This window comes from Panthera pardus, unplaced genomic scaffold (assembly GCF_024362965.1).
Source record: "Panthera pardus isolate Hobbes unplaced genomic scaffold, ASM2436296v1 HiC_scaffold_21, whole genome shotgun sequence".
NCBI classification, from domain to species: domain Eukaryota; kingdom Metazoa; phylum Chordata; class Mammalia; order Carnivora; family Felidae; genus Panthera; species Panthera pardus.
Window position 1 is genome coordinate 12,046,073 of NW_026526777.1, and position 26,948 is coordinate 12,073,020.

General features: G+C 39.3%; 1 protein-coding gene across 1 annotated transcript in view; it reads right to left on the minus strand.

Moving 5' to 3' along the window:
• IARS2 (isoleucyl-tRNA synthetase 2, mitochondrial) overlaps nt 1–26,948 on the minus strand; it is a 63,764-nt gene that overhangs the window by 4,121 nt on the left and 32,695 nt on the right. Inside the window, exons 12-21 of the mRNA XM_019465662.2 lie at nt 25,715–25,875; nt 16,055–16,157; nt 15,119–15,212; nt 7,209–7,317; nt 4,963–5,065; nt 3,823–3,948; nt 3,084–3,215; nt 1,854–1,960; nt 931–1,076; nt 32–222 (exon numbers count right to left, since the gene is read on the minus strand). Coding sequence (XP_019321207.2) covers nt 32–222; nt 931–1,076; nt 1,854–1,960; nt 3,084–3,215; nt 3,823–3,948; nt 4,963–5,065; nt 7,209–7,317; nt 15,119–15,212; nt 16,055–16,157; nt 25,715–25,875 — 1,272 coding nt within the window. The remainder of the gene's footprint in view (nt 1–31; nt 223–930; nt 1,077–1,853; nt 1,961–3,083; nt 3,216–3,822; nt 3,949–4,962; nt 5,066–7,208; nt 7,318–15,118; nt 15,213–16,054; nt 16,158–25,714; nt 25,876–26,948) is intronic.

The following is a 26,948-nucleotide window of genomic DNA, read 5'->3' on the forward strand; positions in this document are numbered from 1 at the left end:
ATCATTTTCAAAGGTACAAACCACTCCTCACCTCTATTATCTCAAAAAGCAGCCCGGGCTCTATCACAATGGTGACCTTGTACTCGGCGGCATTTTTACCAGGGATGCTTCCAAGAAATGAATCTCTCATTGCACAGGCGCCCTCTATTGCTTCCTCTAATCCTGGCTTCTTCCAGATAGAACTTGTTCGAATCCACCCAGTACGAAAAACACTCTTGGGTTCTATAAAAAAAAAAAAAGGTAAAGTAATTCACATATAGCCGTTTTAAACCATACGCAGAGCTCTAACCATGAAACATGTATTCACAGAAAATAAGAATTGTTATTTATGGTAAATATTATGGAGCCATTCTAAATGTTTACCAAATATTTATATTCACATTTGGAAATTTAAACAAAGGAAAAAATATATAGTAAGACCTCAAAAGGAAAAAAAGGATGCCTAGAAGAAAATAAAATCGAAAAAATAGCCCCAAATTAACAGTAGTTGTCTTTGGATAGCGAGATTGTGAGTGACTTTTTCTGTTTGAATTTCTGTAGTTCTAATTTACCATAAGCTTAGTAATTAACAATCAGGGGGAAAAAACCGTGATAAAAATATTCACTAAAGGCACCACACTTTGTCTGAATAAAACCTAAAATATATCTCACACATTTAGAAAGGCATTGAGGAAAAACTGATTTTGCGGTAATGTCAAGTTGCTCGTACGTTTCAGAAAGCACTCCGTGGTGGCTTGAAGGCCATTCTGAAATGCATCGTACGCGGCCCCAAACAAGGGCAGAGACGGTTGAAGGGCCAAGACCTGTCCTGCCACACGCGCGCCCCGTGGACGGGAAAGCGCCCCTTCCACGGAGTAGAGAAAACCAGAAATCGCATCCTCACCAGGGAAGGGTCTTTCTCATCGTGAGAACAAATCGAGTGTTCCTTACCTTTGACGTAAGGTATGTGCTGGAAGACTTCCTCAGCCAGGTGAGGAAGAATGGGAGCAAAAGAACGAACCATCACGTCCAAGATTTCAGCCAGGGCGGTCTGGCAGGAGCGCCGTCCGGGGTCGCCGGCGCGTTCACAGTAGAGCCTGGGCGAGAACAAAGCGCGCGGCCGGGCGTTACACGCACGCAAGTGCCGGGAGACCCTGCCTCGGGCCGGGTCTCCTCCTGCGGTGGCCGATCCTCCGGCTCTAACCACCTTCCGATTTTCCGAGGCAGATGTTCCATCACGTAACTTTACTGACCAACCCGCTGTCCCAGTTCGCCCCTTGCGGGTGCGCTCGCCTTCCCCCAACACTCCCCGCAGGGGCGCGCGTCCAGGTCGGTTTTCCGAGAGACGACAGCCGGAACCCTGACCACTGATACGTTAGTTGATGGTATTCATCTTCCTGTGTTCGGAGGACTGGGGGTTACGATCCCCGTGTGTAAGGCCCCTGAGGTGCTCACGGGTCGGGGCTGACACCTCACGGTGGCTCACCCGCCATCCAGGAAGACTAAGCACCAAGCCCTCCTCTGACAGGATACTGGATAGTACTGCTCTGACACAATGTTCGTATGGCAACAGCTGCCTGTCTCTTGGTCTCTCCTCAAAATTTATAAACTCCTCTGAGAACAGGCACTAGATTCATTACCCCCACTGGCACCTATTGCTTAGTGAGCGCTTACTTTACCACGCAGAGCACAAAGCACGTTCCTTATATTAGCTCTTCTCATAATCGCATTATGAGGTTGTATTACCCCTGAACTCAAGAACCCAACTTCTTCATGACTGCACAGTGCCGCCCGTCTGGCTCACCGATGTACGCCCGGAGTCTGTCAAGCAGAGGAGACACTCAAGAAATGTTTGAATATTCAGTCCCACATACCTGTCTTTGATTATGCTGAAATAAAAGTTCGAGAGTTCTCTGGTATAAAATGCTCGTAACAGCCGAACAACTTTTCCAAAATCATACTGTTTGTATGAATCGGTGATCTAAGGAACAAAAGCCAAAACAAGTTGGGAAGATGGGATAAGCAAGCAAAAATGCAAGTCCTGTGAGCTTGCATTATCCTCCCTGGATCCCTCAGTGAGCCTAGCCCTCGCCCTATGAGCATTCTTTTCAAAATCTGTTCAAAGGCAACGGATACAAAACAAGAGATACGCAGTAGTGACAGGATCTTTCAAAACATTTCTGGCTATCAAATTTGACTATCCTCAGAAAACACTGAACATTCTACTCTGGAAACTACAAAAGAATACTCGTCAAAGGAATCAAGTTTTTTTGTTTTTTTGTTTTTGTTTTTAATGTTTAGTTTTGAGACAGAGAGAGAGAGAGAGAGAGAGAGAGAGAGAGAGAGAGAATATGAGTGGGGGAGGGGCAGAGAGAGAGGGAGACACAGAATCGGAAGCAGGCTCCAGGCCCTGAGCTGTCAGCACAGAGCCCAATGCCAGGCTCGAACTCACGATCTGTGAGATCACGACCGGAGCCAAAGTCGGATGCCCAACCGACTGAGCCACCCAGGTGCCCCAGGAATCAGGTTTTAAATGATAAACCACACTATTTTAAAACAGCAGAGACTACAAGTTACCACTGTTCCCTCATTTTCGCCAGAAAAGTAAAATTGGGCAAACGTCTGCAGGGACATTTCTGACACAGGGTACGTGGAAGCAACCACATTTCCAATTTTTGAGAAAACACAAATTATCTGTGTATATAGAAATGAGAGAATATCTTACGAAACACAGAGGAACAGTCATTTCAGTTATTTCTGTTCTTTGAAGAGTACATCTACAGATAAAATATAGCTCCACTTTAGTCCTTCTTCTTGGGGAAATATGTAAGGCAGACCTCGAAAGAAAAACGTGGTCTCAGGGGAAGTCTGGGCCTACCGTTCCCACCAGGTACTGTGAGTCTCCTGAAAAACCACCAAAGAAATCCTAAGACTTCACTACCTCAAGTGAGCCTAAGAGTGTGTGGACCTTACCAAGCAGGACTTTTCTCAGTGCCACGGCTACTGTTTCCAGTAATGTCTGTTCTGCTTGCATGCAACTCCAATTTCAACATTCCACAGTGCTGGTGTTTCTATTTGCCAAAGGCTTATTAGTTCATACTTACCTTGTTTGCTAAATCCTGCAGTAAGTGTAGCATATACTGGTCTAGGACATACATATCGTTAACGGGAATGGCATCTGTTTCTGGGTTGAAACCACTGACATTTCCCAAAAGAAAGCGGAGTGTATTCCTAAGCTATCGAGAAAAAAATATGCAGTCAAAAACAAACGTGAGCCTTTAATTCTTACTGAAAAGTTTTTTCTGTAATTTTTCTCCAACTCGTGACTTTCTTAATGGGATATTTTTTTATATATAGATCATTCCTAAATGAGACTACAAATGTCAAAAAACAGACTCTCATTTCAATAGCCCGGGTATAGAAACCACCTCTGGACTCTACACATGAAGACTAAATTTTCATTGTTATTTCTTTATAACCTTATAAAGGCAAATCCCCCTTCAGTGGCCCAGTGTGTTCCTCTGTATAGGTAAGAATGTTATTTTCACCTGCTTCCCAGGCAAAAATAAAGATAAATGGAATGAATGTGAAAGGTCACAGAGCACACAAAAAGTATAGAAAATTAATATAATTTTGTATTATCTTATGCTAGGTTATATTTTATAAAATATAAAGACAGCATATAAAATTATTATATTTTATAAAATATAAAGACAGCATATAAAATTATTAGGATTACACTATGTTTTCACTGTTTTGAAATGCCAAATAAAATGTACCTCATTTAAAAAAAAAGTCATTTAGCTCACTTTTTATTCGGAAATGGGAAGAAGTGACACTGACCTTGTTAATATCATCTCTGGCAGCATTAAGTGCAGCTGGACCAATGGTCACTTCAGTGAAGACGTTGGACTCGGCCACCCACCAGCGAAGGACATCAGCACCATAGGGAGGCTCTTTGCTTTGATCCTTTCGGTGGAGGGAAAAACATATTAACATATAAATGGTGAACGAATGTTTTTGATATTCTTCCTCTGACATATTTGAGCTCAAAGTGAGCATAAGGTATACTTGCACTGTAATGAAATAAGGGCTAACAATCTCAGAAATCAGCTGTGTCTAAAAACCAACACTGGGAAAAAGTATGCTCTGCGATCTTGTTTCATGCGTGGATGCGGGCATTTCTGTATCCATCCATCTGTGACCGCTGGGGTCGAAGCAGCGCCCTGATGCCTCTCTGATGGTGGAGGCGGTCCTCCCTAGCCACTCCTTACACAGAGCAGTGATTCCTGGACATTAGGAGGGTGGTACAAAGCCAAAGGAGTAAGGGGTATCTGGGTGGCTCAGTCGGTTAAGTGTCTGACTCTTGATCTCAGCTCAGGTCTTGATCTCAGGGTCATGAGTTCAAGCCCCACTCTGGGCTGTGTGCTGGGCATGAAGCCTACTTTAAAAAAAAAAAAAAAAAAAGCCAAAGGAGTAAAATGACAGGTGATTTCTTTTCTGAAAGCAACTCCAAAATAAACCAAATTATTAGCAACTCCAGATATGATGCTCATTAATGACCCACGGTAAGGGGCGGAATTTCTGAGAATGTAATAATGAAGCACGAATTGTAATCTCATTGTTTTCTTATACTGATTCCACTGAACTGTACATTTTTATTGTTTTTTGAAATAAATTTTTACAAATTCTGAAGTTCAGTTAAACAAAGAGATAGCATGGTTCAGGACCCAATCAGAGACTCAGACCTGAAATGAGTCAACAGGGCCACAACCCCAGCCCTTCCCTTTTTCATTAAAATCAGGTATTACCTAAGAGCCTAGATTTAAAACACAGTAAGGCACCTGCTATCACCTGCTATTAGCATAAAAGATAGGTTTTCATTATTTTTTTTTTACATCGAAGTAACTACATTAAAGATTTTGGCTGCCAATTTAGAAGCCTTAAAGCAAAAATAAAAAGACTTTTTAGAGAACCACCTACTTGTCCTCCATTGATGACCACATCAGGATCAATGACATTCCCAAGAGACTTGGACATCTTTTCTCCCTTTTCTCCAAGGGTAAAGCCATGAACGACCACTGTCCTAAGAAAACAAATCAGCTATTATGATAACACAATTCCAACAGTCTTTTTGAAGGTCACTTATAGTTTAAAAAGAGTTATCTTAGCTTGATCCAAAAACCAGGATTTTTCTTGACAGATTATGCATGAAAGCTTTTCTTGAAAGCCTGATTCTCAGCTGCTTATTTGTGATGACTGTTAGATGATAAGCTCTCTACTTATACACAGAAATTACTTTTTTGAGAGAGAGAGAAAGCACCAGCAAGCAGGGGAGAGGGGCAGAGGGAGAGGGAGAGCGAGAGGGAGAGGGAGAGCGAGAGCGAGAGCGAGAGCGAGAGAGAGAGCGAGAGCGAGAGCGAGAGAGAGAGAGAGAGAGAAAATCCCAAGCAGGCTCCACACTCAGCACAGAGCCCGACGCAGGGCTTGATCTCATGACCGTGGGATCATGACCTGAGCCAAAATCAAGAGTTGGACACTCAACCGACTGAGCCACCCAGGCGCCCCATACCTAGAAAAATTCTGATGTTTACATTCACTATACAAATATTTCCTGAGCATCTATGATGTTTTCATTTTGGTCATTAAAACTAACCAGGAAAAATGTCTTATTCTTATGTATTGTTATGTCTTAAAAAGAACAGATTATTACCTCAAAATATTTTCAAAAAGACAATGTGAGAAAACTACATCTGCTGTTCTACTGGCTTCTAACAGCAGGTTATAGTAGTGTCTGGCCGGCTCAGTCAGTGGAGCATGCAACTCGATCTCAGGGTTGTAGGTTCAAGCCCCGTGTTGGGGGTAGAAATTACTCAAAAAAAAAAAAAAAAATACAATCTTTAATCAATCAATCAAATAAAAGCAGGTTATACAAGAAACCTATACGTGTAAATTGTTCTGGGATGGGTTTTCGTTGTAAGATAGTAAAAATCTTAAGCTATTCAAAAATTTTTCTGATTCTCTATCCACACACTTGAATAAGGAAAACCAATTATCTGTAACTTAATACCTAATTTAACAGAACAAGAATGTTTCAGTTAATTAGCCACTTGTGGACATTACAGACACAAGGAGATGTGACCTCAGGCCGTCTTCAAGCATCGCAGAGTGCCATCCTCCACGTCAAGTCTTCCCATGTTTCAAGATCTAGCTCTTCGGGGATTTCCCCACTCCTCCAGTCGATGCTGACTTTACCTCTTGTGGGAATTACAGTCTGTGTCAGTGACAAGACTTCTCTGTATTGCTGTTTTTTTTTTTTTTTAACTTCAAACTCATTTCTCATGAAATAAGAGACTAAGCTAATAAAGGAGGTGCTTTATCATATCCAGGCATAACTCGGACATATTGCAGGTTTGGCTCCAGACCACTGCGATCAAGTGCATATAAAAGTTATGTCTCCACTACTGTATTCTATGAAGTGTGCAAAAGCATTATGTCTAAAAAAACTAGGTACATGTCTTAAGTAAAAGATACTTTATTGCTAAAAAATGCTAACTATCACCTGAGCTTTTAGCAAACTGCAATGTTCTTGCCGGGGGGAGGGTCTTGCCTCGATGCTGATGGCTGCTGACAGGTCAAGGTGGAGGTCGCTGACAGCGAGGGTGGCCGTGGCAATTTCTTAAAGACAACAGCGAAGTCGGGCACACTGCCCGACCCTGCCTTTCACACACCACTTCTCTGGGCACGCAATGCTGTCTTACACCGTTTTACCCAGAGAACAACTCCTTTCAAAACTGAGCCAGGGCCCTCAAACCCTGCCACTGCTTTACAACTAAATTCATGTGATACTCCAAAGCCTCCACTGTCCTTTCCAACCATCTGCACAGCCTCTTGGCCACGAGTAGATTCCATCTCAAGAAACCTCCTTCTTTGTTCGTCCGTAAGAAGTGGCTCCTCACTGTGAAAGCTGTGTCACGAGACTGCACGATTCGGTCCCGTCTCCAGGCCCCACTTGTGACTCTGCTTCTCCTGCCGTTGCCACCACGTCTGCAGGCACTTCCTCCACTGAGGTCCTGAGCCTTCAATTTGTAAAAAAAATGCAGCATCTGCGAAGCGCAACACGGCGAGTTCTGCCGGGATAACTGCTCGGCACGGGGCCTGGCACCGGCCAGGGCGCCGCACAGGTCCTCACGGCGTGAGGACACCTTTAGCTCAGCTTGAACACTTACTTAAAAGGCGCTTTTTTCCTTGTTGCCACACTTGTTAATAAAGAAGACTGAAACCAACCACCAAGCTGGTCTTTTCCTTCCAAGTACAAATCTGCTCTTTGGTCAGTACCTCAAAATAAATATTAAAGAACAGAGAAATTTAAGTTAATTAAATTGGGAAAATGAAAATAAATATGCATCAAAGTGTTAAAATAATAAAAGCAATCACGTCATTTATTTCATGCATCATGCTACCAGTCACTGGAGCTATTACCCTCTCGCTGCCCATTTATTAATCAAGAGAAACAGAATAAACGCTGGAGTATGATCTCCCAAACTAAAAGTAACTAAAGCACTACCTAAATTAGGGACTGATTGGGACGCCTGTGTGGCTCAGTCAGTTGCACCTCTAACTTCGGCTCAGGTCATGACCTTGCAGTATGTGGGTTCGAGCCCCACATCGGGCTCCCTGGTGTCAGTGCAGAGCTGCTTCAGACCCTCTGGCCCCCTTTCTCTCAGCTCCTCCCCCACTCAGTCTCTTCTTTCTCTCTCAAAAATAATAAAGATTTAAAAAATTAAAAAAGATAGTGACTGATTAATAATTACCGGTATCAATATTTCCAGTTGTCTCCTATGAAAGTGAGCATCTAGCTTTATGTTAATTCATTTGATTCTCACAGTAACTCTATAAGGTAGGTATTATCATCATCCCATTTCACAGATGAGGAAGGTGAAGCACTGAGATGTTTTAGAACTTGTCCAAATTTATGGGACAGTAAGCGGTAGAGAGGGATTCTGAATCTAGACAATCTGGCACTGGAGTACATTTAACCAAGAAATTAAACAAATCAGAAAAAAGAATCTTTTAAAAAGGGCAAGTTATAAACTTCTAATTTGACAATGACCCAGTCAAAGATGGACCAACTATTAAAAAGCCATGTGAGGCAGGGGTTGGGGTGAGCGATGAGGGGTTGGGGTAGGAGGGATGAGTGGCAGAGCACAGAGGATTTTTAGGGCAGTGAAAATACTCTATGCGATACTATGATGATGGATACGTGTCCATTATACCTTTGTCCAAACCTAGAATATGTACAACACCAGCAGTGGACCATAACGTAAACTACGGACTTTGGGTGGTCATGATGTGACGCTGTGGGCTCAGCTACTGTAACAAATGTCCCACTCTGGTGGAGGGTACTGATAATAAGAGAGGCTATGCATTTGTGGGGGCAGGAGGTATATGGAAAATCTCTACACCTTCTTCTTAATTTTTTAAATATTTATTTTGAGAGAGAGAGAGAGAGCATGCAAACAGGGGAGGAACAGAGAGAGAGGGAGAGAGAGAGAGTCCCAAGCAGGCTCCACACTGTCAGCACACATCCCAACGTGGGGCTTAAACTCACGAGCCGTGAGATCATGACTTGAGGCGAAACCAAGAGTAGGTCATTTAACTGACTGAGCCACCCAGATGCCCTTGAGTGTTTATTATTTTTGAGAGAGACAGGGAGGGAGAGAGAGAGAGAGAGAGAGAGAGAGAATATGCGCTGGGGAGGGGCAGAGAGAAAGGGAGGCAGAGGATCCAAAGTGGGCTCTGCACTGCCAGTACGGAGCCCAGTGTAGGGCTTGAACTCACGAACTGTGAGATCATGACCGGAGCTGAAGTTGGACACTTAACTGACTGAGCCACCCAGGCTCCCCTCTTCCTAATTTTGCTGTAAACCTAAAATGGTTCTTTAAAAAAAAATAAAGTCTTTTAAAAGAAGATGTAGTAAAAGCAGAAAAAATGTGGGGCCCCTGGGTGGCTCAGTTGGTTGGGCCAATGACTTCGGCTCAGGTCATGATCTTGCGGTTTGTGAGTTCGAGCCCCGCGTCGTGCTCTGTGCTGACAGCTCGGAGCCTGGAGCCTGCTTAGGATTCTATGTCTCCCCCTCTCTCTACCCCTACCCTGCTCACGCTCTGTGTCTCTCTGTCTCTCAATAATAAATAAGTGTTTAAAAAAAAATGTTTTTTAAATAAAAAATTACAAAAAGGAGAAAAAATGCTCTATGAACAACTTAGTCTCAAATTTGTTAGGACATACACACAAGCAAGCTTCAGGGCTACTTCAGTATTCAACAGTTAACCAGTTAATTCAGGACTTAACAGTCTAAGATAAAAGACCATTTGGCAAACATCATAAGTAACAATCATTTCAGTCAAGACTCATCAAGGGTGAAAATTTGGTGAGAACACAGGGTATTTCCATAGTTGTCAAGTGTCTCTCAACAAGACACTTCCTAACGTAACAATCCCTCTGGGGAGATGGGGGTAAGAAGTCACCGTAATGGAGAAAAACAAGCAGACACCACTTCCAAGTGACCCCAGTTCAACGTCACTGGTCAGTCACTGTGTGACTTCTGTTACGAGGTCGAAAAGGACACAGTGTCTCTTCCGTGATATTCCTGCCCAAAACGCACAGTCTAAACCACATCATGAGAATGCATGACACAAACTCAACATGAAGGGCCATCGACAAAATGCATGCACGTCAAGGGCATGAAAGGCAAGATCAAAGTAAGACTAAAGCGACGTGACACCCACGTCACGTATGGTCTTAGACCCTAGGACACTTATTTTCCCTCCTTCCCGAGAAAGGGCGTCACTGGGTGAAATGTGAATAAGGTCTGTAGATAGGTGACACGATGGTGACAGGATGGAATCAGGGTCATTTCCTGAGTTTGATACTCATATTGGTGATATAAGAGACTGTCCATGTTCTTAGAAAACGTACACCGAAAAATCTAGGGATAAAACAGCATCAAGTCTGCAACTTACCCTTAAATGGTACAGAAAAAACTGTATACACATAGCCAGAGGGAAAAAATCTATAAAGCAAACACAGTAAAATGCTAACTTTGGAAAATCTAGATGAAGGGGAGATGCTACTTCCCTTACACTGCTCTGTGACTTTTCAGAATAAAATGTTATTTATTTTGTTTTTAAAGAATATGAGGGGCGCCTGGTGGCTCGGTCGGTTGAGCCGAGACTTCGGCTCTGGTCATGATCTCGCAGTTTGTAGGTTCAAGCCCCACGTTGGGCTCTGTGCTGACAGCTCAGAGCCTGGAGCCTGCTTCAGAGTCTGTGTCTCCCTCTCTCTGTCCCTCCCCTGCTCGGGCTCTGTCTCTCTGTTTCTCAATAACAAATAAACGTTAAAAAAAAATTTTTTTAACAAAAAAATAAAAAATAAAAAATAAAAAAAAGAACATGAGGTCTTTGGGAAAGATTATTCCCATATTTTAAATCTAAACTCACAACTTTAAAAGCCCCTTCTATTTGTGAAATGAAGATCGGTCCTTATGCCCTAATATTGAGGATTCAGGGTTATAATCCTTATGTGACAATGCGGGTCTGGGGAGAGGTGAGAGACAAAATTAAAATAATTAAATCAAGCCAGTTCCATTCATTCAACATTTCTGAGCACTTATCACCTGACAGGCACTGTACTAGGTCCTGGGGCAGAAAATGCAAAGAAGTCTGGCATCTGTCTTCTTGGAGCCGACAGTTAGGGGGTGAACTTTATGTTAAATAACAAATAATTGTGCTGGTTGTTATCATGGCAAAACTGCACTTCAGCCCAGTCTACGCAGCTAGGAAAGTCTAAGAGGGTAAGAAGACAAATGCATATGCAGTAAGAACAAAATGTTTTAGCCTCAACATCTAGAATGCTACACCTACAACCTACTTTTCTTCTCCCTCTACTGACTTGTAGCCATTTGTAACCCTAACCTTCTTTTTTTAATCTTTTTTTAATGTTTGTTTATTTTTGAGAGAGAAAGAGACAGAGACAGAGCATGAGCAGGGGAGGGGCAGAGAGTGAGGGAGACACAGAATCCAGGCTCCGAGCTGTCGGCACAGACCCCGACGTGGGGCTTGAACTCATGAGCCTTCAAGCTGTGAGATCATGACCTGAGCTGAAGTTGGCTGCTTAACCTACTGAGCCACCCAGGCACCCCTGTAACTCTAAACTTTTATAAAAGCCGGCACTCAAATCCTCTTCCACCCAAGACGTTAACCTCCTACTGCTGACCACTTTGGGGATGTGGCAGTAATCAAGGAGATGATTGATAACAGAATGCTAGTGGAAATCTTTTCCTGAAGGAAGGAAGGAGCGAACAGAAAGAATCACCAAATCCTCTTCCTCCCTGAAAGCTGCCTGCTCAGGGGCTGGTGAAACAATCACTGACAGTAACCGGGCATCAAACCGAAGTTCTGTCACCTTACTGCCAACACCGCTTCTGAGCCTTGATTAACACACCTCTCAAACAAGGGGTTTAAATAATCTCTAAAACCTTTGCCCTAAAAGTTTAAAAAGCTGGCTGCTGCCCAAAGACTTACAGTCGTCAGGACACCAGCAATCTGACTGCTCGGGGGCGGCACTGAGGCTGCCGGAGTCCCAGTCCCGTGTGTGGGACGCACCAGGTGTGGGGTCAGAGCTTAACCTTCCCACGTGCCCAGGTCTTTACTAAGATGAGGACAACACCAAAATGTATTTACCTTACGAGGCTGTAAGAGAGATTAAAGAAGCAATAGGACATGCTGTGTACACAGCACATTATCAGTCAACGTTAATTATTACAAAGATTTATCACAAAGGGCACTGACATTTCCTGATGGAAAATTAAGAAAGGTGTATTTTTTCAAATCATTTTTATATACAAGAATACTTGTGAAAGTATCGTTATCCTAAACTATTTTAAAAATCCGTGGTCTCTGATTCTGTCTTAGAAATATACGTTGCAACGCTCTAATAAAATAGGAGGACATCAGCCTACTAATCACAGCACAACAAAACAGCTCATACTTGGCAGGGGTCAAGTCTCAATGCCTTTTCCATTCTCATATAGATACTGAATTGCTGGAACTGGGAAGGAAGCAAAATGCCATCCTAGAAGAGGAAGTGTAACCCCAGAAAACTTCTGCAAGCCAGAGCCTTTCAAGGTGGTGTACGAAACCAGTGGAAAAAGATGGACGGGGTAGTGGGGTGTTTGGGCGTAGCAGAGCTCTGGACAAGAAATGAAAAAAATAAAGCTTGTAGGAACTTTAGAAACAAAGATAAGCTCAGTCTTAAACGGTAAGAAATAGGAAGATCTGTCAAACTAAGGTGCTGGAATACTCTGGAATTACTGTACAGCTACAACCACATATGATGAATTATTGGGACTATTCCCTATTTTAGTAAGTTTATTTTTAGTAATGGTTGTTTTTCCTAGCAAATGTACATTCTCACTTTAAGAAATCTGTAAAACACTGGGAAGTTAAAACAAAATAAAATCACCTATATCCCACTACCTAGAGATAACCATTTCATTACAGCGCATCTCTTTCCAGTCTTTTGTCTGTGCTCAACATTTCCATGAGTTGTTAGCAAATCACGAAATGGGGAAATGGAGGCACAGTGTATGGGATCTCTGTAATTTCTGCTAAAACTGTTCTAAAAAATAGAATTTACTTAAAATTTTTGAAAACATTATTTTTAAATCACTGCAAAAATTAATGCCTTCGGTAAATGTTTAAAGAATGTTTTAGAAATGATTCACTTAAAAACGCCATTCCCTTTCAGAAAGCGTTCGAGTTTCAGTTTAAGTACTATTGACCTTAAACTGACAATCAAAGAGGTACCTGACCTGGTGTTCAAATTCTTAAGCCAAATCTTTCACTGTTGTAAAACGTGTCAACGAAAAGTAAAACCAGTCATGTATGCCATAATCACCAAATTCATCTTGTTGAACATCAACAGGTACTGATGAAGACTAAGTAGCTCAATTAAACTCAAAAGTAAGTTGATTTTAGTTTGCAGTAACGTACTCTGAGGGAAATACGCAGACGTTGAATCATTTATTAGAATTAATGTAAGCATTTGAGAATGGAAAGTAAAATACCCTTCTCGAAAAAGACTTCTCCCTCTTGTTCTTTCTCTCTTTTAAGGAAAGTTTGTTTTATGGATTCTCAAACCGTGAATTCACTATTATCTTGGCTCTTTCCCACTTCATTCTTTCTCCCTGTCTTTTGAAAATTTTCTTATCAAAAAAGAATAAAAGCTCAGAGGTAAATAGGATAAAATATAAGCCAATTAATCTAATTCTTTGACTAACCTCACACCATGTTTGACTGATTTAGAGGAAGAGGAGGAGGAATATGACAGCTCAGTGAAAAAGGAGAAATTACAGTCTAAAATTAGTCTTGTGCATTTATCTGTGAAGGTAGCTTATTTAAGTTCTGGCGGCCTCTATGCAGGCAACATACAAGTTTAAATGACAAATCAGTTCTCTTTCTTCGAATTAATTATCTAAATATGACACCTACTGCTTAGGTGTAATTCTACCACTAACTTCATTTAATAAACTATTTCTTTCCCAAGTATTTAGTTAAAAACATCATCAACTAGAAGGAACGTGACTATACTTTTACCAGCACCACTGGCAGCACAGCACAGACGGGTTTTAACGAGCTTTCATGCAGTTTCACAAGGTCTCTAAGTAGAACACGACCTTGCTGTGTGGAGTAACGTGAAACCACTTCTGAAATTAAACTGCAACAACGCTCGAAGCAGCCATTCATACCAAGGCCAAAAAAGTTAATGAACTTTGAAATATATCATATAAACGATTTTGCACATGGCACACTTTTGCTGAAATTCACGATGCTGCCCCAATGTGGTAGGAGATACGGAACTCTTCTTCCTATTTATAACACTACTTCTACCTACCTCATGTAGTGGTCCTTGCCTATATTTTCAGTATAATTGAGGGAAACAAAGTAATTGAACTTGCAGTATTTTCTCTTAGGTGTGGTGGGAGAAACTTACGAAATAGTAATTCTGAAAATTATTAAAAACTGTAAAAGATTTTATTAATATGTAATTTATACTAGTCATTATGAATTACTATTTGTATTTTAGCTGTAATATAGAGGAAACATGAATTTACATGGATTAATTTCCTAGGCTACTAGAAGGGGACAAATGATCATATTTACCTACCAGGAATCAGATATATGTCCTCTCAGTAGTGAGGCCCAGTACCAAAAGGATATGTCAAGTCACACTTGGGGACAATCCCTCTCAATCCCGTAATAATGGCCAGCTGCAAAGATAAGTTACCTTCCCACATTCTCTCGCTCCAGAAAGCAAGATCTCTTGGGCCCAGGGTGGCGCTTAGCAGCAATGTGAAGAAGCATCTGATTCATCCTCATTCCTGTCTTTAACCTCACGGAGATGATGGGCTTTGCTCTTTGTTTTCCCTCTGGTGTTCGCCTGGTGTGCTTAAGGATATCCTCTTAAGCAGCTACACACAACCTCCAATGTGTGCCTTCTCCTACTTCTCCCTGCTACTGCCCACCAGGTCTCTCCCTTCTCACAGTGTGCCCTGTGAGTGAGTGTAACATTAGTCAGCTGCCTGTGTGGAGGGGGGAAGAGCTGTGAAATGACAAGGTCGTATAAGAAAAATAACCAGAGATCACGGTACCTGATTTCTGGTCTGAGACTAACTAAGCTATGTAACCATCACCTAATTTGGCTCTAATCTAATCTCATTTCCTCTTCTGAAAAATGATGGGAGTCAGACCGTTTCAATGACTTCTAAATGTTACAGAGCTAATGCCTTGGGTTGCTAAGTGTGTCAAGAAGAGCTGGTTGAGAGGAGGAAGAAATGTCCGTTTTTATCTACCTTGTGTATTGTGGGTCTATATAAAATTTCATTTGGAAAAACAAACAAATTTAGACATCATTGGATTAAATGATCTCCAAGAGCCCTTCCAGATCTAAAATCGTATCATGGCAGGAGATTTTCTCCCAAATAAAAAAAAAATACTTCCAGATTATAGATTTCTTCTGAGTAACTTTTATGTATTTTCAAAACTGCTTGACTGGTATATAATCTACTGTTTAAAATTACCTGGAAGAACACAAGACCATGAAGTTCCACTATCGAACCAGATGTCCAAGATATCCTGACCAGGCACATACTCCAAGGCATCAGGACCACCGACCTAGTAAGATAACGTGAAAACATTTTAATTATGCAAAGATAACAATGTACACAATAAAAAAGCAAAAAGAAAAAGTCTTAAGAAAATAAAAGGATGGGGAGCCAGGGTGGCTCAGTTAGTTAAGTAGCCAACTCTTGATTTCGGCTCAGGTCACGATCTCACAGTTCATGAGACTAAGCCCCGCTTCGGGCTTTACGCGGACACAGCAAGGAGCCTACTTGGAATTCTCTCTCCCACTCTCTCTGCCCCTCCCCCACTCTCTCTCAAAATAAATAAACTTAAAAAAAAAAAGAGAATCAAATGCTTACAACCATTAAATTCACATTTTAAAATGAAATTTCAAACATTTCTAAGTATTTTGCAATTTAGTACAACTGCCTCATTTGTATGTGAAAGTGATTGTGGCCACTTGATTCTACACTTACTAACATAAAGTGTTTTCACTTCCTGAAATGATCTCCTAACTTGGGATTCTGTTCATGTGTGATGGAATCAGCCAACTCCAGTGCAGATCCGACAAAACCCTGATGTACCAAGTTAGGCACCGCTCTCTCATGGTCAACACCTACATCTGCTTAGTCAACTAAACCCGCTAAAAATCAATCTTGGCCCTCAATAAGTAAACAAATAACCCTCATACTCCACTGCTATATTAAACACCAAGCTTCTATGGCTAGGCAAAAACGTCTACTCTCAAACTGCACTGGCTCCTGATTTATAGTGAAATGAACTCATCAACTTTACACGATGACATAAATACTTTTTAACTCTCAAGAATCCCTTGTGTTTTCATGAAGTCATGCAATGCACACGAAGGTTGTTAAATACACACAGAAATTTACCTGAGATAAGACTTCCTGAGGAAGAAGCTGCTCAGGGGGATGAGTCCACCAGACATCGCTGCCATGTTGTTCCACTAGTTTAATAATATGCTCTGTGGTTTGGCTGTTTTAGGTGGGAAAAGGCAGAACTGTTCAATTAACTACAGAGAGTAATAGTGAACATTTAAAAAATAAGAAACAGCTAAAAGAAAAAAAGAAAAACACAGAATAGTTATTTTCCCCTATCCACAGAATATTTTATTCAAAAATATTTATTGAGAACCTCCAGTATCTTAGAGACTGTCCTAGGAACTGGAAATATAGCAGTTGACAAGACAGATAAGATTCCTGCACTAATGGAACTTACACTGTACGATCCGAGATACCTCCCTCAGAATGCCATGTAAATGAAGTAAGATGATGCACAAAAAATGCAGCACAGAGCCTAATATGCAGTAAAAAGCCAGTAAGTGCACATCAAATGAAATTGACCATATCTTTGGGAAGACACACAGTTATAAATTATTTGAAAACTAAACTCGGGAAAATTTATACTACATTTTCTCACAGCAGTAACAAACTTTTGATTTATTATCACAGCTTTATTGGCGTTACAACTTCCTCTAGTTGCTTTCCATGGGTCAGAGTACATGTAATGGTTAAGAGCATGGACCTTAGAGCTAGACAGCTTTGGTTCCATTCCTGGCTCTTCCACTTATTACCTAATGTGACCTTGGGTACAGCACGTAACATTTCTGTATCTGTTTTTAAAATGCAGATAATAATATCATCAAGATGGCTATTAAGGATATTAATTAAGCTTATATATATAAAATGCCTAGGACAATGTCTGGCACATACTAACAAGTATTATATAAATGTTATTATTCAAACTGATTTTGTGAAGTCAGGTAAATTTAGAGAGTAATTAATGTTAACCAATCACCAAAATACAAATCCGTATTAATATTTACAGATTAAGACACACATACAAAAGCTAACTTTTGAATTATGCTCATTTCCACCACATTCCATTAGTTACTAATTCTTAGTAACTAAGAATTAACTACAGGCCCATGAGAGTTAATGGAAATGGAAAGACTAGTGAACGGGAAAAGTTTTACATTCTTTAAAATTGTTTAATGTTTATTTATTTATTTTTGAAAGAGAGCGAGCACACAAGTGGGGGAGAGAGACAGAGACAGAGACAGAGACAGAGACAGAATCTGAAGCAGGCTCCAGGCTCCAGGCTGTCAGCTCACAGCCCAACACGGGACTCAAACGCATGAACTGTGAGATCCTGACCGAAGTCAAAAATCAAGACTTGGACCTTAACCACAGAGCCACCCAGGTGCCCTGAAGTCATGAGGTTTTATATTCCTGACCCGTTCCTCACTCGGGTTGGATCACATAAGGACAGGTTTCAGAATACTGTTTGGGAAATGTCCTTAGGCCAGCATTTCCCAAACCATCTTTGGGGTACACAGAAAACTCCTAAAGTTAACACAGACATACCACGAAATAGTCCACTGTGATCACACAGATTTAGGCAACTCTGATGCTGTGTCCCTCTTTGTAAGTTATGCTGTGAATTAACATATTAAGGATCCTGAGAAGTCCTGAAGCAAATGAACCGATCCCCCTTAATTTAACTCAACGCCCTGAAAAGCTTTACATTCTTAATCTGGATCTGATTCTTATTAATCATGACTATGCAAGGGCAAATCATCTACCTCTTTGGGTCTGAAAATTCACAGATGTGTATGAAAAAATTATTATTTTAAATTATTAAAAAATTATGAAAGTAAAAATCAAATGGGTATTACAAATTATTTAGATAGGCTCAAAAAATTGAAATTTCAAATACCTAAGTTGGTATGCTAGGAAGGATAGACTGAAAAAGTATAATGTTATCAGCATCTATTTTAAAGAAGTTACAAATAACAAGAATGTTAAAACGGGCACAAGTCCATATTTCTTCTAGTCATACATTTTCGATGGACTTTAACAGTAAAGATAAACTTTTGTGATAGGAGACCATAAAAACTTTGTGCAATATCTAGTTATATGACAATATTTAGTTACATATTACTTTTTTATATAGTTTGCACAGAACATTTTAACAGTTAAGAAAATATGAACATACTATAAAAGAAAACCTAAATAACCTAATGTTATTTTTCTAAAGAAAACCTAAATAACCTAATGTTATTTTTCTAACGAGATACTAGCAAAGTACATTTACACGTACCCAATTAGAGTAGACATGATGTTCATACCAATTCTGAAATTGTCATAAAAAAGAATGATTCTAAACATGAGTGTCATTTTGACTCCTTACTTTTACAATGTTATTAGACTAATTTTAGGTAAATGGTAAAATAAAACAGTAAAACCGTTTCAAAATTGTTAGAAATAAATAGGTTAAAAAATAACACAAAACTAAGAGCAAATGGTTCAAGTTTCATATCAATGTAGGAAATACGGTACAGCGTATTAGGATTAATATTAAAATAAAAGCATTTATGTATATACCACACATTGTACTTTTCAAAGCAGTTTACACGCACTTTTTTAAAAAGTTTATTTATTTTTGACACACACACACACACACACACACACACACACACACACACACACACAGAGTGTGAGTGGGGGAGGGGCAGAGAGAGAAGGAGACACAGAATCCAAAACAGGCTCCAAGCTCTGAGCTGTCAGCACAGAGCGTGACGCGGGACTCGAACTCCCGAACCGTGATTATGACCTGAGCCAAAGTTGGATGCTCAACCAACTGAGCCACCCAGGCGACCCTAAAGCACTATCTAATTGGATTCACAGAAAAACATATTTAGTGGCTCCTGACAGATAAACCCTGTTCCCTGCCTCGGGGTTCCTTAAGTCATGAGCCTAACTAAGTAACACCGGTAATGCCAGGCCTTAAAACTGTCTCCTAAATCATGGTTCGATTCTGTTTTTACTTCTCCATTCAGCTTCTCTAACTCATCTACAAAGACAACCACTGTACCTGTGAATTCACACTCCTATTCTCTTGCCTTGCTAATTAGGCAAAGGCAACAAAGAGTCTTATTACCCATGTGTAATGAAACCCTCAACTGGAGACGAAGTGAGGGAACAGGGCAGTCCCAGGAGATTAGTGTGCTGACAGAACACACACCAAGTCCAAAGACCGGATTCTACCCATGAATTATTAGATACTGATAGGAATACATCATATTATTTTTCTGAGCTTCAGTTTCTGTGAACACTGGAACAGCTGTCAGAAAGAAGGCCATATGAACCTTACAATTATAGATGACGCATATCCATTTTAGGAGACCAAACTCACCTCTAATGTGACCGACAAGTTCTTTTTTTGTATCCCTAAATAGATAATTCAATGAGGTTTTAGAACTGTAACTAAAAATACCAAACAATAAAGATTCCCATTTTGGAGCAGACAAGTTATTAAGACAACTGTAAAGTCCCCCCAAGTTTAGTCAACTATCTCTAGTCTAAAATTATAGTTTTAATTGTTATATTTTCTTATAAAGATTAGTAATTCGCTCACATAATCTAACTTTTCAGTGTAAGAAGCATTTTATATACACTTTATTTGCAAACATACTTTTTTAAAAAACTCATAAGCCTCTTGCTTCAGTGAGGAGGAAAGTTTGATTTTTTCTTTTAGTTTCCCTAATACTTATTAAAAATGAAAAAAAAAACACACAATGTCATCTACACTAATGAAAATAATCCAGTAGTAGTCAGTTTTTAAAATCTAATTTCAAAAAAGCTGTCATAAGTAAAACTACACACTTTTAAAAAAATAAACCAATATTTTCCCTCATAACACATGCATATGAATCTGGACCAAAGAATAATTTTTTCAATGTATTCAAAAGAAATATGAAACATTTTATTTTATTTATTTTTTAATGTTTTATTTTTGAGACACACACACACACACACACACACACACATACACACACACAATGTGTGTGCAGGGGAGGCAGAGAGAGGGAGACAGAGAAACCAAGCTGTCAGCACAGAGCCTGACGCGGGGCTCAAACTCACGAGCCATGGGATCATGACCTGAGCGAAGCTGGATGATTAACAGTCTAAGCCACCCAGGTTCCCCAGGAATATGAAATGTTTTAAAAAGGGAGAGAAGAAGCTCTGCCTCAATAATAGGGCAAATCTCACTGGTATTTAGAGCAAGACTTGCTTCCCTACATCGTGACATATAAAAATATCATGAACCAAATATATTTTAATAAGCATTATGCTCTGCAACTCAGTTCCATCTTGAGATCTTACAACACTATATTACATGTATTTCTGAAAACAGGAAAAGACGCTAAAGACAATTCTGGAGCTCGGGGATAAAAACTGAACAAAATTTATGATAAACAAGAATACAGACGTCAATGACAACACCCTCACAATCCAAACAAATAAAAATTTAAGTGCATGGATTTGGTACCACAAAGTAAGAACTTTCTCTTGATTTGTACTCTGAGTCTCTGAATAATCTTAAAAAACTGTGGCAGAGAGTTTTAAAAACACAATTTTCAATAAAAATAAACCTACACTGGCAATCTACAGACTTGAGGTAACTATCCTAGATTGTAAAATAAAGATAGATTTAACATTAGTTCAAACCAAATCTGGAAGGATAACTTGGAAACAAAACAAAACAAGTGAATGCTACACTAGTGCTTAAAGGTGGTCATTGTCACTAGAATACTGTAGCAAAAACCTAGAACAGTCCAATGTCCTTGGTGGGCTGCACGGATTGGATTTTCATTCAGAGGGAACCAGGAGACCATTAAGAGCTAAGCCAGCATTTTTAATGGCTGTATACTCAGTCTTCCAAAACCAATTTAGATTATTTCTTTCTATCACCATGTTCCTTTATTATCAATATATGAGACACCCTTATATACCTGTCTTCATATAAGAGATGTTCATCTTCTTATTTAAGGATAAATATTTTGGAAGTATAATTTGCTCATAATGAAATTGAAATTATGCTTCAATGAGTTTTTAAAACAATTTTAAACAATATTTATTTTAAAACAATAAACATATCTTAGTGATAGTGAATATTCTTCAAGAAAAAATACAAGGAAAAGTCAAAATCTGTCTTTGGAAATTTAAGAATTCTTCCCTTGTGTTAATAATATCCTATACTTAAGACAAACACATGGTTAACTTATAACCTAAAGATCAGTATAAATTACTGTTGATAAAAGTGGGTGAAACCACTTATCACTACATAATATATGCTTCCATTTTAATGCTGCATTTCATAAAGCAATAAATCCATCATAAAACTTTGTACTTTATGCAAGGGCCTTATCTAAACACATGTATTACGTGTCCCTCCTTAGGTTTCAACCAGTGAAAATCCACTAGGTTGTATGAGCAACTGAAACACCATCCAATCATTCTGAACTTTGATATCAACTGTGCTGAAGGCTTATTTAGCACATTATCAGAAATTAAGCAGCATTAGGATTACTAAGCAAGGAAGAAACCTGCTGTCATTCCACTGTCTCCTGTGCTTTGTCTTTATTAAAGGAACAATATTAAGGCCTATAAGACAACTTTTCTTCTGCAAGTTACTAGAATAAGAATGAGGTAAGAGGCTAAATGTTTCCAATTTATTTACTAAGTTTATAAATTTATTCTAGAACACAGTGAAATGTGAAGCGGGGTGGGGGGGAGATTCTATTTTTAATTTAATCCTACACTTATGTATTATAGGTGACAGGAAACAATTTTGGAGAATTTTTTAATTGAATGATTATAAAATTTTTTCACCAAAAAGGTCATTGTTATATGAGCAAGAGGGAGGGAGAGCCAGCACTCAAAGTGAACTGTAAATTCCTTGACTATTTCTAGTAAATTTCTCATAAGTTCCAGAAATCAAGGGCCAAATTTCCTAAATGCATAGATTATTGTATTAATAGTGAATTGATACAATAATCTGAAACAGCATTTAAAAATTTTTTTTAATGTTTATTTATTTTTGAGAGAGAGAGACAGACAGACAGACAGAACACAAGTAGGGGAGGGGGAGAAAGAGGGAGACCCAGAATCTGAAGCAGGCTCCAAGCTCTGAGCTGTCAGCACACAGCCCAACGTGGGGCGCGAACCCACAAACCATGAGATCATGACTTGAGCTGAAGTCGGAAGCTCAATGGACTGAACCACCCAGCCGCCCCTGAAATAAACAAAATTTAACAACTTCTTTTCCTTCCTAGGTAGCAAATGCTTCTAAATGTTACCTTTGTATTATGTTAAAAAGTATTTGTCTTTATTAACTAGGAGTAGATTTCTACCTAAATTATAATGGCATTCTATTACAGATTCAGAAAAATCAATGATGTTAAGGTCAGAAACACAATTATATCTTGAGCAAATACAAATGTGAATATGAAGTGCAGATGAGAACATTAATTCAAATCAAAGTTAAACATCAGAGTTTCAAATCTACTAGTCTCTAACCTTATTAGCAATGTGAATCAATCAAGATTTTCTTCTGTGAAACAAGTATACTTAAGACTTGAACTTACAGACTTTGGTCCAGAAAAGCAGAAGGAATGTTCTGGTATGCTTACTGGGGTTATCAAGTGTAACAGCAACTCCATGTGGACTGTGTACCAATGTCCAGTGGAGATGCTGTTACTTTTGATGATTACCAACTCACTACAATAGAAAGATCTATCCAAGAAAGACAGAAAATCGTGGTCACTTGATTCTGACTTGATTAAGGAGGAAAAAAGATAAGCCTTCACGCGGTCTTAAAAAAATTACTTACAAGTAAGTAATTCAGAATTAACATCTATCTTCTTACATTAAGTGCAACGTCACACCAAGGAACCAACAGTGGAGGAAGATTAATCTTGGGTCATCACTCAGAAATGGTGTACAGGAAAATGACCTATGAACTGACAGACAATTTGGCTAAGTCTGTCTGTCATTTCTGTAGGCCAATATTCTGTATATCTCTTCTACTTCAAAATCAGAATTCAACTAATATGATGCAAGCAACACAATGGGAGACGCACAGAAAAAAATCTGCAACATAAGCATGTATCGACTGTAAGTAGAAAATAATACCTGATGAAAATCTGCTTGTGTTTTTCTGACAAAGCTCACATTTATTTCACCTGGCTTAGTGACCAATCGACCTATGTACCGTTTTATTGTCATTATTGTCAAATAAACTAATTTCCTCTTCTTACTAATATACACATATGTCCACCTCCATCACTTCAAGGAAATTCCCTAAAAATCTTGTTCTCTAAACACTAAAAAAACCCCAAAAAACGAGGAACAATGACAACGGCTTATACACATTCCTTAAAAGAAAACTGTACAGTGTGGAATTTTAAATAATACCTGTGTAAACTTATGTCAACTTTAAGGTATTAAGGTATCAGCAGTCTATATCTGACCAAGCTCTCAATTATAAGAACAACATGGGCAACACTATTTAGCCCAAAGAGCCTTAGCTCCAATATGTAATAATACTGACGAAGTCTTACAGTGACCTCCTGGCCTCCAACCTCTAGCTTTTCTTCCTAAAATATACTCTCACTCCTCATGCCTATTTAAGAATTTAAACTGCTTAACCTAGTATTCAAAACTCACTACAATTTGCCCCCACAAACCTCTCTCAGCACTTAACTTTCTAAAACCCCCCTCAACACCGGACAGTCCCATTATGGCTCCTATACATGTGCTATCCTTTCCCTGCTCCACACCCTCAGCTCCTGCTAATTCCTCCACTTGCAAAATACTTTCCTACCTAATCCTCAAGGCCCTACTCAAATGCCGCATCCTCTGTGAAGAAAGCAAATGAGCTGTTTTATGGCGATATTTGCCCAAGGCAGAACCTGCAGTTCTTCCCTGAGCCATGTTGCCATAAGGTGTCAGATTCCCCATGAAACAGTGACAGAATGTATATTTCAAATTGAAAAAGAACTTCTACACAAAAAACACTAAGAACTACCTAATATGTGGCTATCGATGATTAAAACACACAAACAAACAAACCCACTTTAATCAACATTCAAAAAAACCCTGAAACACATGCATTCATAAAAGGACCACCTAAAGAAATACTGATAACATTGACGATGAAAACTAGGAACTTTTTACAAAAATTCTGATGAACCCCAAAGTAGGAACATGCAATTCTACGTCTACAGTCTCTCGAACTCCCTATCATTACTTAGTGGCCTCCATGCCCTCAAAAACCTTATTGGATCTTCAAATGATAAAATGTGAAAATATTTATCAAAATGGGCTCAAACTTTTCACTCATGTTAAAACATAACTTAGTAAAACTTCCATTAACCAGATTAAAACAAATTACTCAGGGGTGCCTGAGTGGCTCAGTCAGCTGAGCATCCAACTCTTGGTTTTGGCTTGGGTCATGATCTCAGTTTGTGAGTTCGAGCCCCACGTCAGGCTCCACGCTGACAGCCCAGAGCCTGCTTGGGATTCTGTGTCTCTCTCTCTCTCTCCCTGTCTCTCCTCCACTCGCACTGTCTCCGTCTCTCTCAAAATAAATAGATTTTTAAAAATTACTCAAAAAAAAAGGAAAACTTAGGATGTATTCTTAAAAGGAATGATTACTATTTCCCTGTCCACATCTGTTAGTAAAAGCTATACTGAATACCGAAAGCCTCCCTAATTTACTAGAAGATAAACTAGCCAGACTGTTCCCTCATGAAAAGCAGGGACAATGTCAGTCTATACACTGCCTCGAGAAGAGTCTAGTGTGTGGATTAGGAAAAAAATCTTTCCACTGTTTAAGTTTTTCTACCCTGCATTGTCGACTATGTCCATGTATTATCTTCTCAAAAGAAAAAAAAGAAAAAACCTTAAAGAAAAGAGAAGAAACAGTTGGGAAGGTAATCATCACTAAAATAAACGTTAATTTTGTGCATTTAACTATGTAACAGTTTCTTAAATTTTAAAGGATCTATAAATCATTGTACAATGTCACATCTATTGAAACAGTAGCCTGAAGTAAGAGAGGGACGCTGATTCCTAAAGAAAAACTGCATACCTGGATCCCCTCCTGAACGCTGTTCATCTTTGGATTCCTGACACTGGATTCTAGCACAATGCTAGGCACACAGTCAGAAACCATGGATTCCCACAGAAAAACTATCAGAGCCTCTGCTTCTAAGTATCTATACTGAAAAACTGTAGTTGTTAAAATTTCAACCACATGAAAGGATCTTTGTGAAATCATATTTTATTCCCCCACCGAAGACTGTTATTTTATAATATGTGATTTAACATATATCAGTTCTCAACAGTCCACTAATTTTCTACTTTTGAAGAAAACACAGCTCACTTTAAAATGCGGGGAAAAATTGGGGCACCTGGGTGGCCTGGATGGTTGGGCATGTGACTCTTGATTTCGGCTTCAGTCACAACCTCACAGTTCATGGAACTGAGCCCCACACGGGGCTTTGTGACGACACTGCGGGGCCTGCTTGGGATTCTGTCTCTCCCTCTCTCTCTGCCCCTCCCTGGCTTGTTAGCTCTCTCTCTCTCTCTCTCTCTCTCTCTCTCTTTCTCAAAGTAAGTAACACTTAAACAAAATGTTTCCATTTAAAAAAAATGCTGAAAGAAATGCAGAAAGAGTTCTACCTGTTGATCAAGAATTCATCTTTTGTCTTGTGATGAAACACAGGGATTGGAACACCCCAAACTCTTTGCCTTGATATACACCAATACGGCCGTCTGTCCATCGTTTCAACCATGGCATTCAGTGCTGATCCAGGAATAAATTTCACTTTTTTTAACAATTCCTGTAATTGATGCACAAATCACATCCAGAGAGAGTAAGCAGAACAAATTTTCCAGAACTTCCACTATTTATTCTCATAGCTCTTTATTTTGGATGTTTATAGTCATTTACATGTCTCCCTCCCCACACCCAAAAAATTAAACTAAAAAACAGATTTCAGAGTAAATGAAGCAAAGTTAAAAGAAGGCCACAAAGGATCTAATAAATAACACTGAGAACAGACTTCACCTTTAGAGGACGGGACAAGAGATTTTCTACTGATTTCCAAACACCCTAGATCAAAACTGGTAATACTAGGGTTAGTAGAAGTATTACACTTAGTTAAACCACAGTTAAAATACATTCAAACATGACTGCAACAATAATTTTTAAGTACTTACTTAAAAAATAAGCTGCTGTTTTAGGCTGATAAACAAGGGCTGCAATATAACCTAATTTCACATACTATGGTTTACAACACAGAAAACACTCTGAAAATCACAGTCACTTTCTATTTATTTGCTCTCTCGCAAGAACTTCCTCTACCTTCAGCCCCCCAAAAAGTTGTTTTTTATTTCATTTCATTTGTCAGTTACCAAAAGATGAGTTATATAAGAAAAATGTTTGGTACTAATCTCAAGAAAGGACAAATATGTCAACTTCATTTTTAAGAATCGAGCCATTAATTAAGCATTTTTCTGCTTGCAGAGCGATTTAAATATTTTCCTCACTTAACCTCAACTACAAGAAATCCCCTCCCTCAAAACCTACTGGAAGAATGGCAACATATGCGATTCAATTTGATTCATCCTTGGTTTGAAAATGCCAGAAATATGAATACAGACTGGATATTTGATTTTGTTAAGCAATAACTATTACTTTTATAAGATGGTAACAATGGCAGTTCAATTATGTTTAAATAGTCTTTATCTTTCAGGTATACAAACTGAAATCTTTATGAAGACATAAGGCCTGAAATTTGCTTCACAATAATCCAATGGGTGGAGAGTGAAAGGAAGGTGGTAGGAGGGGTGCAGACAAAATAAAATTGGCCAGAAGGTGATTAATGTTGAATTTGGGTAGGAGAAACATGCA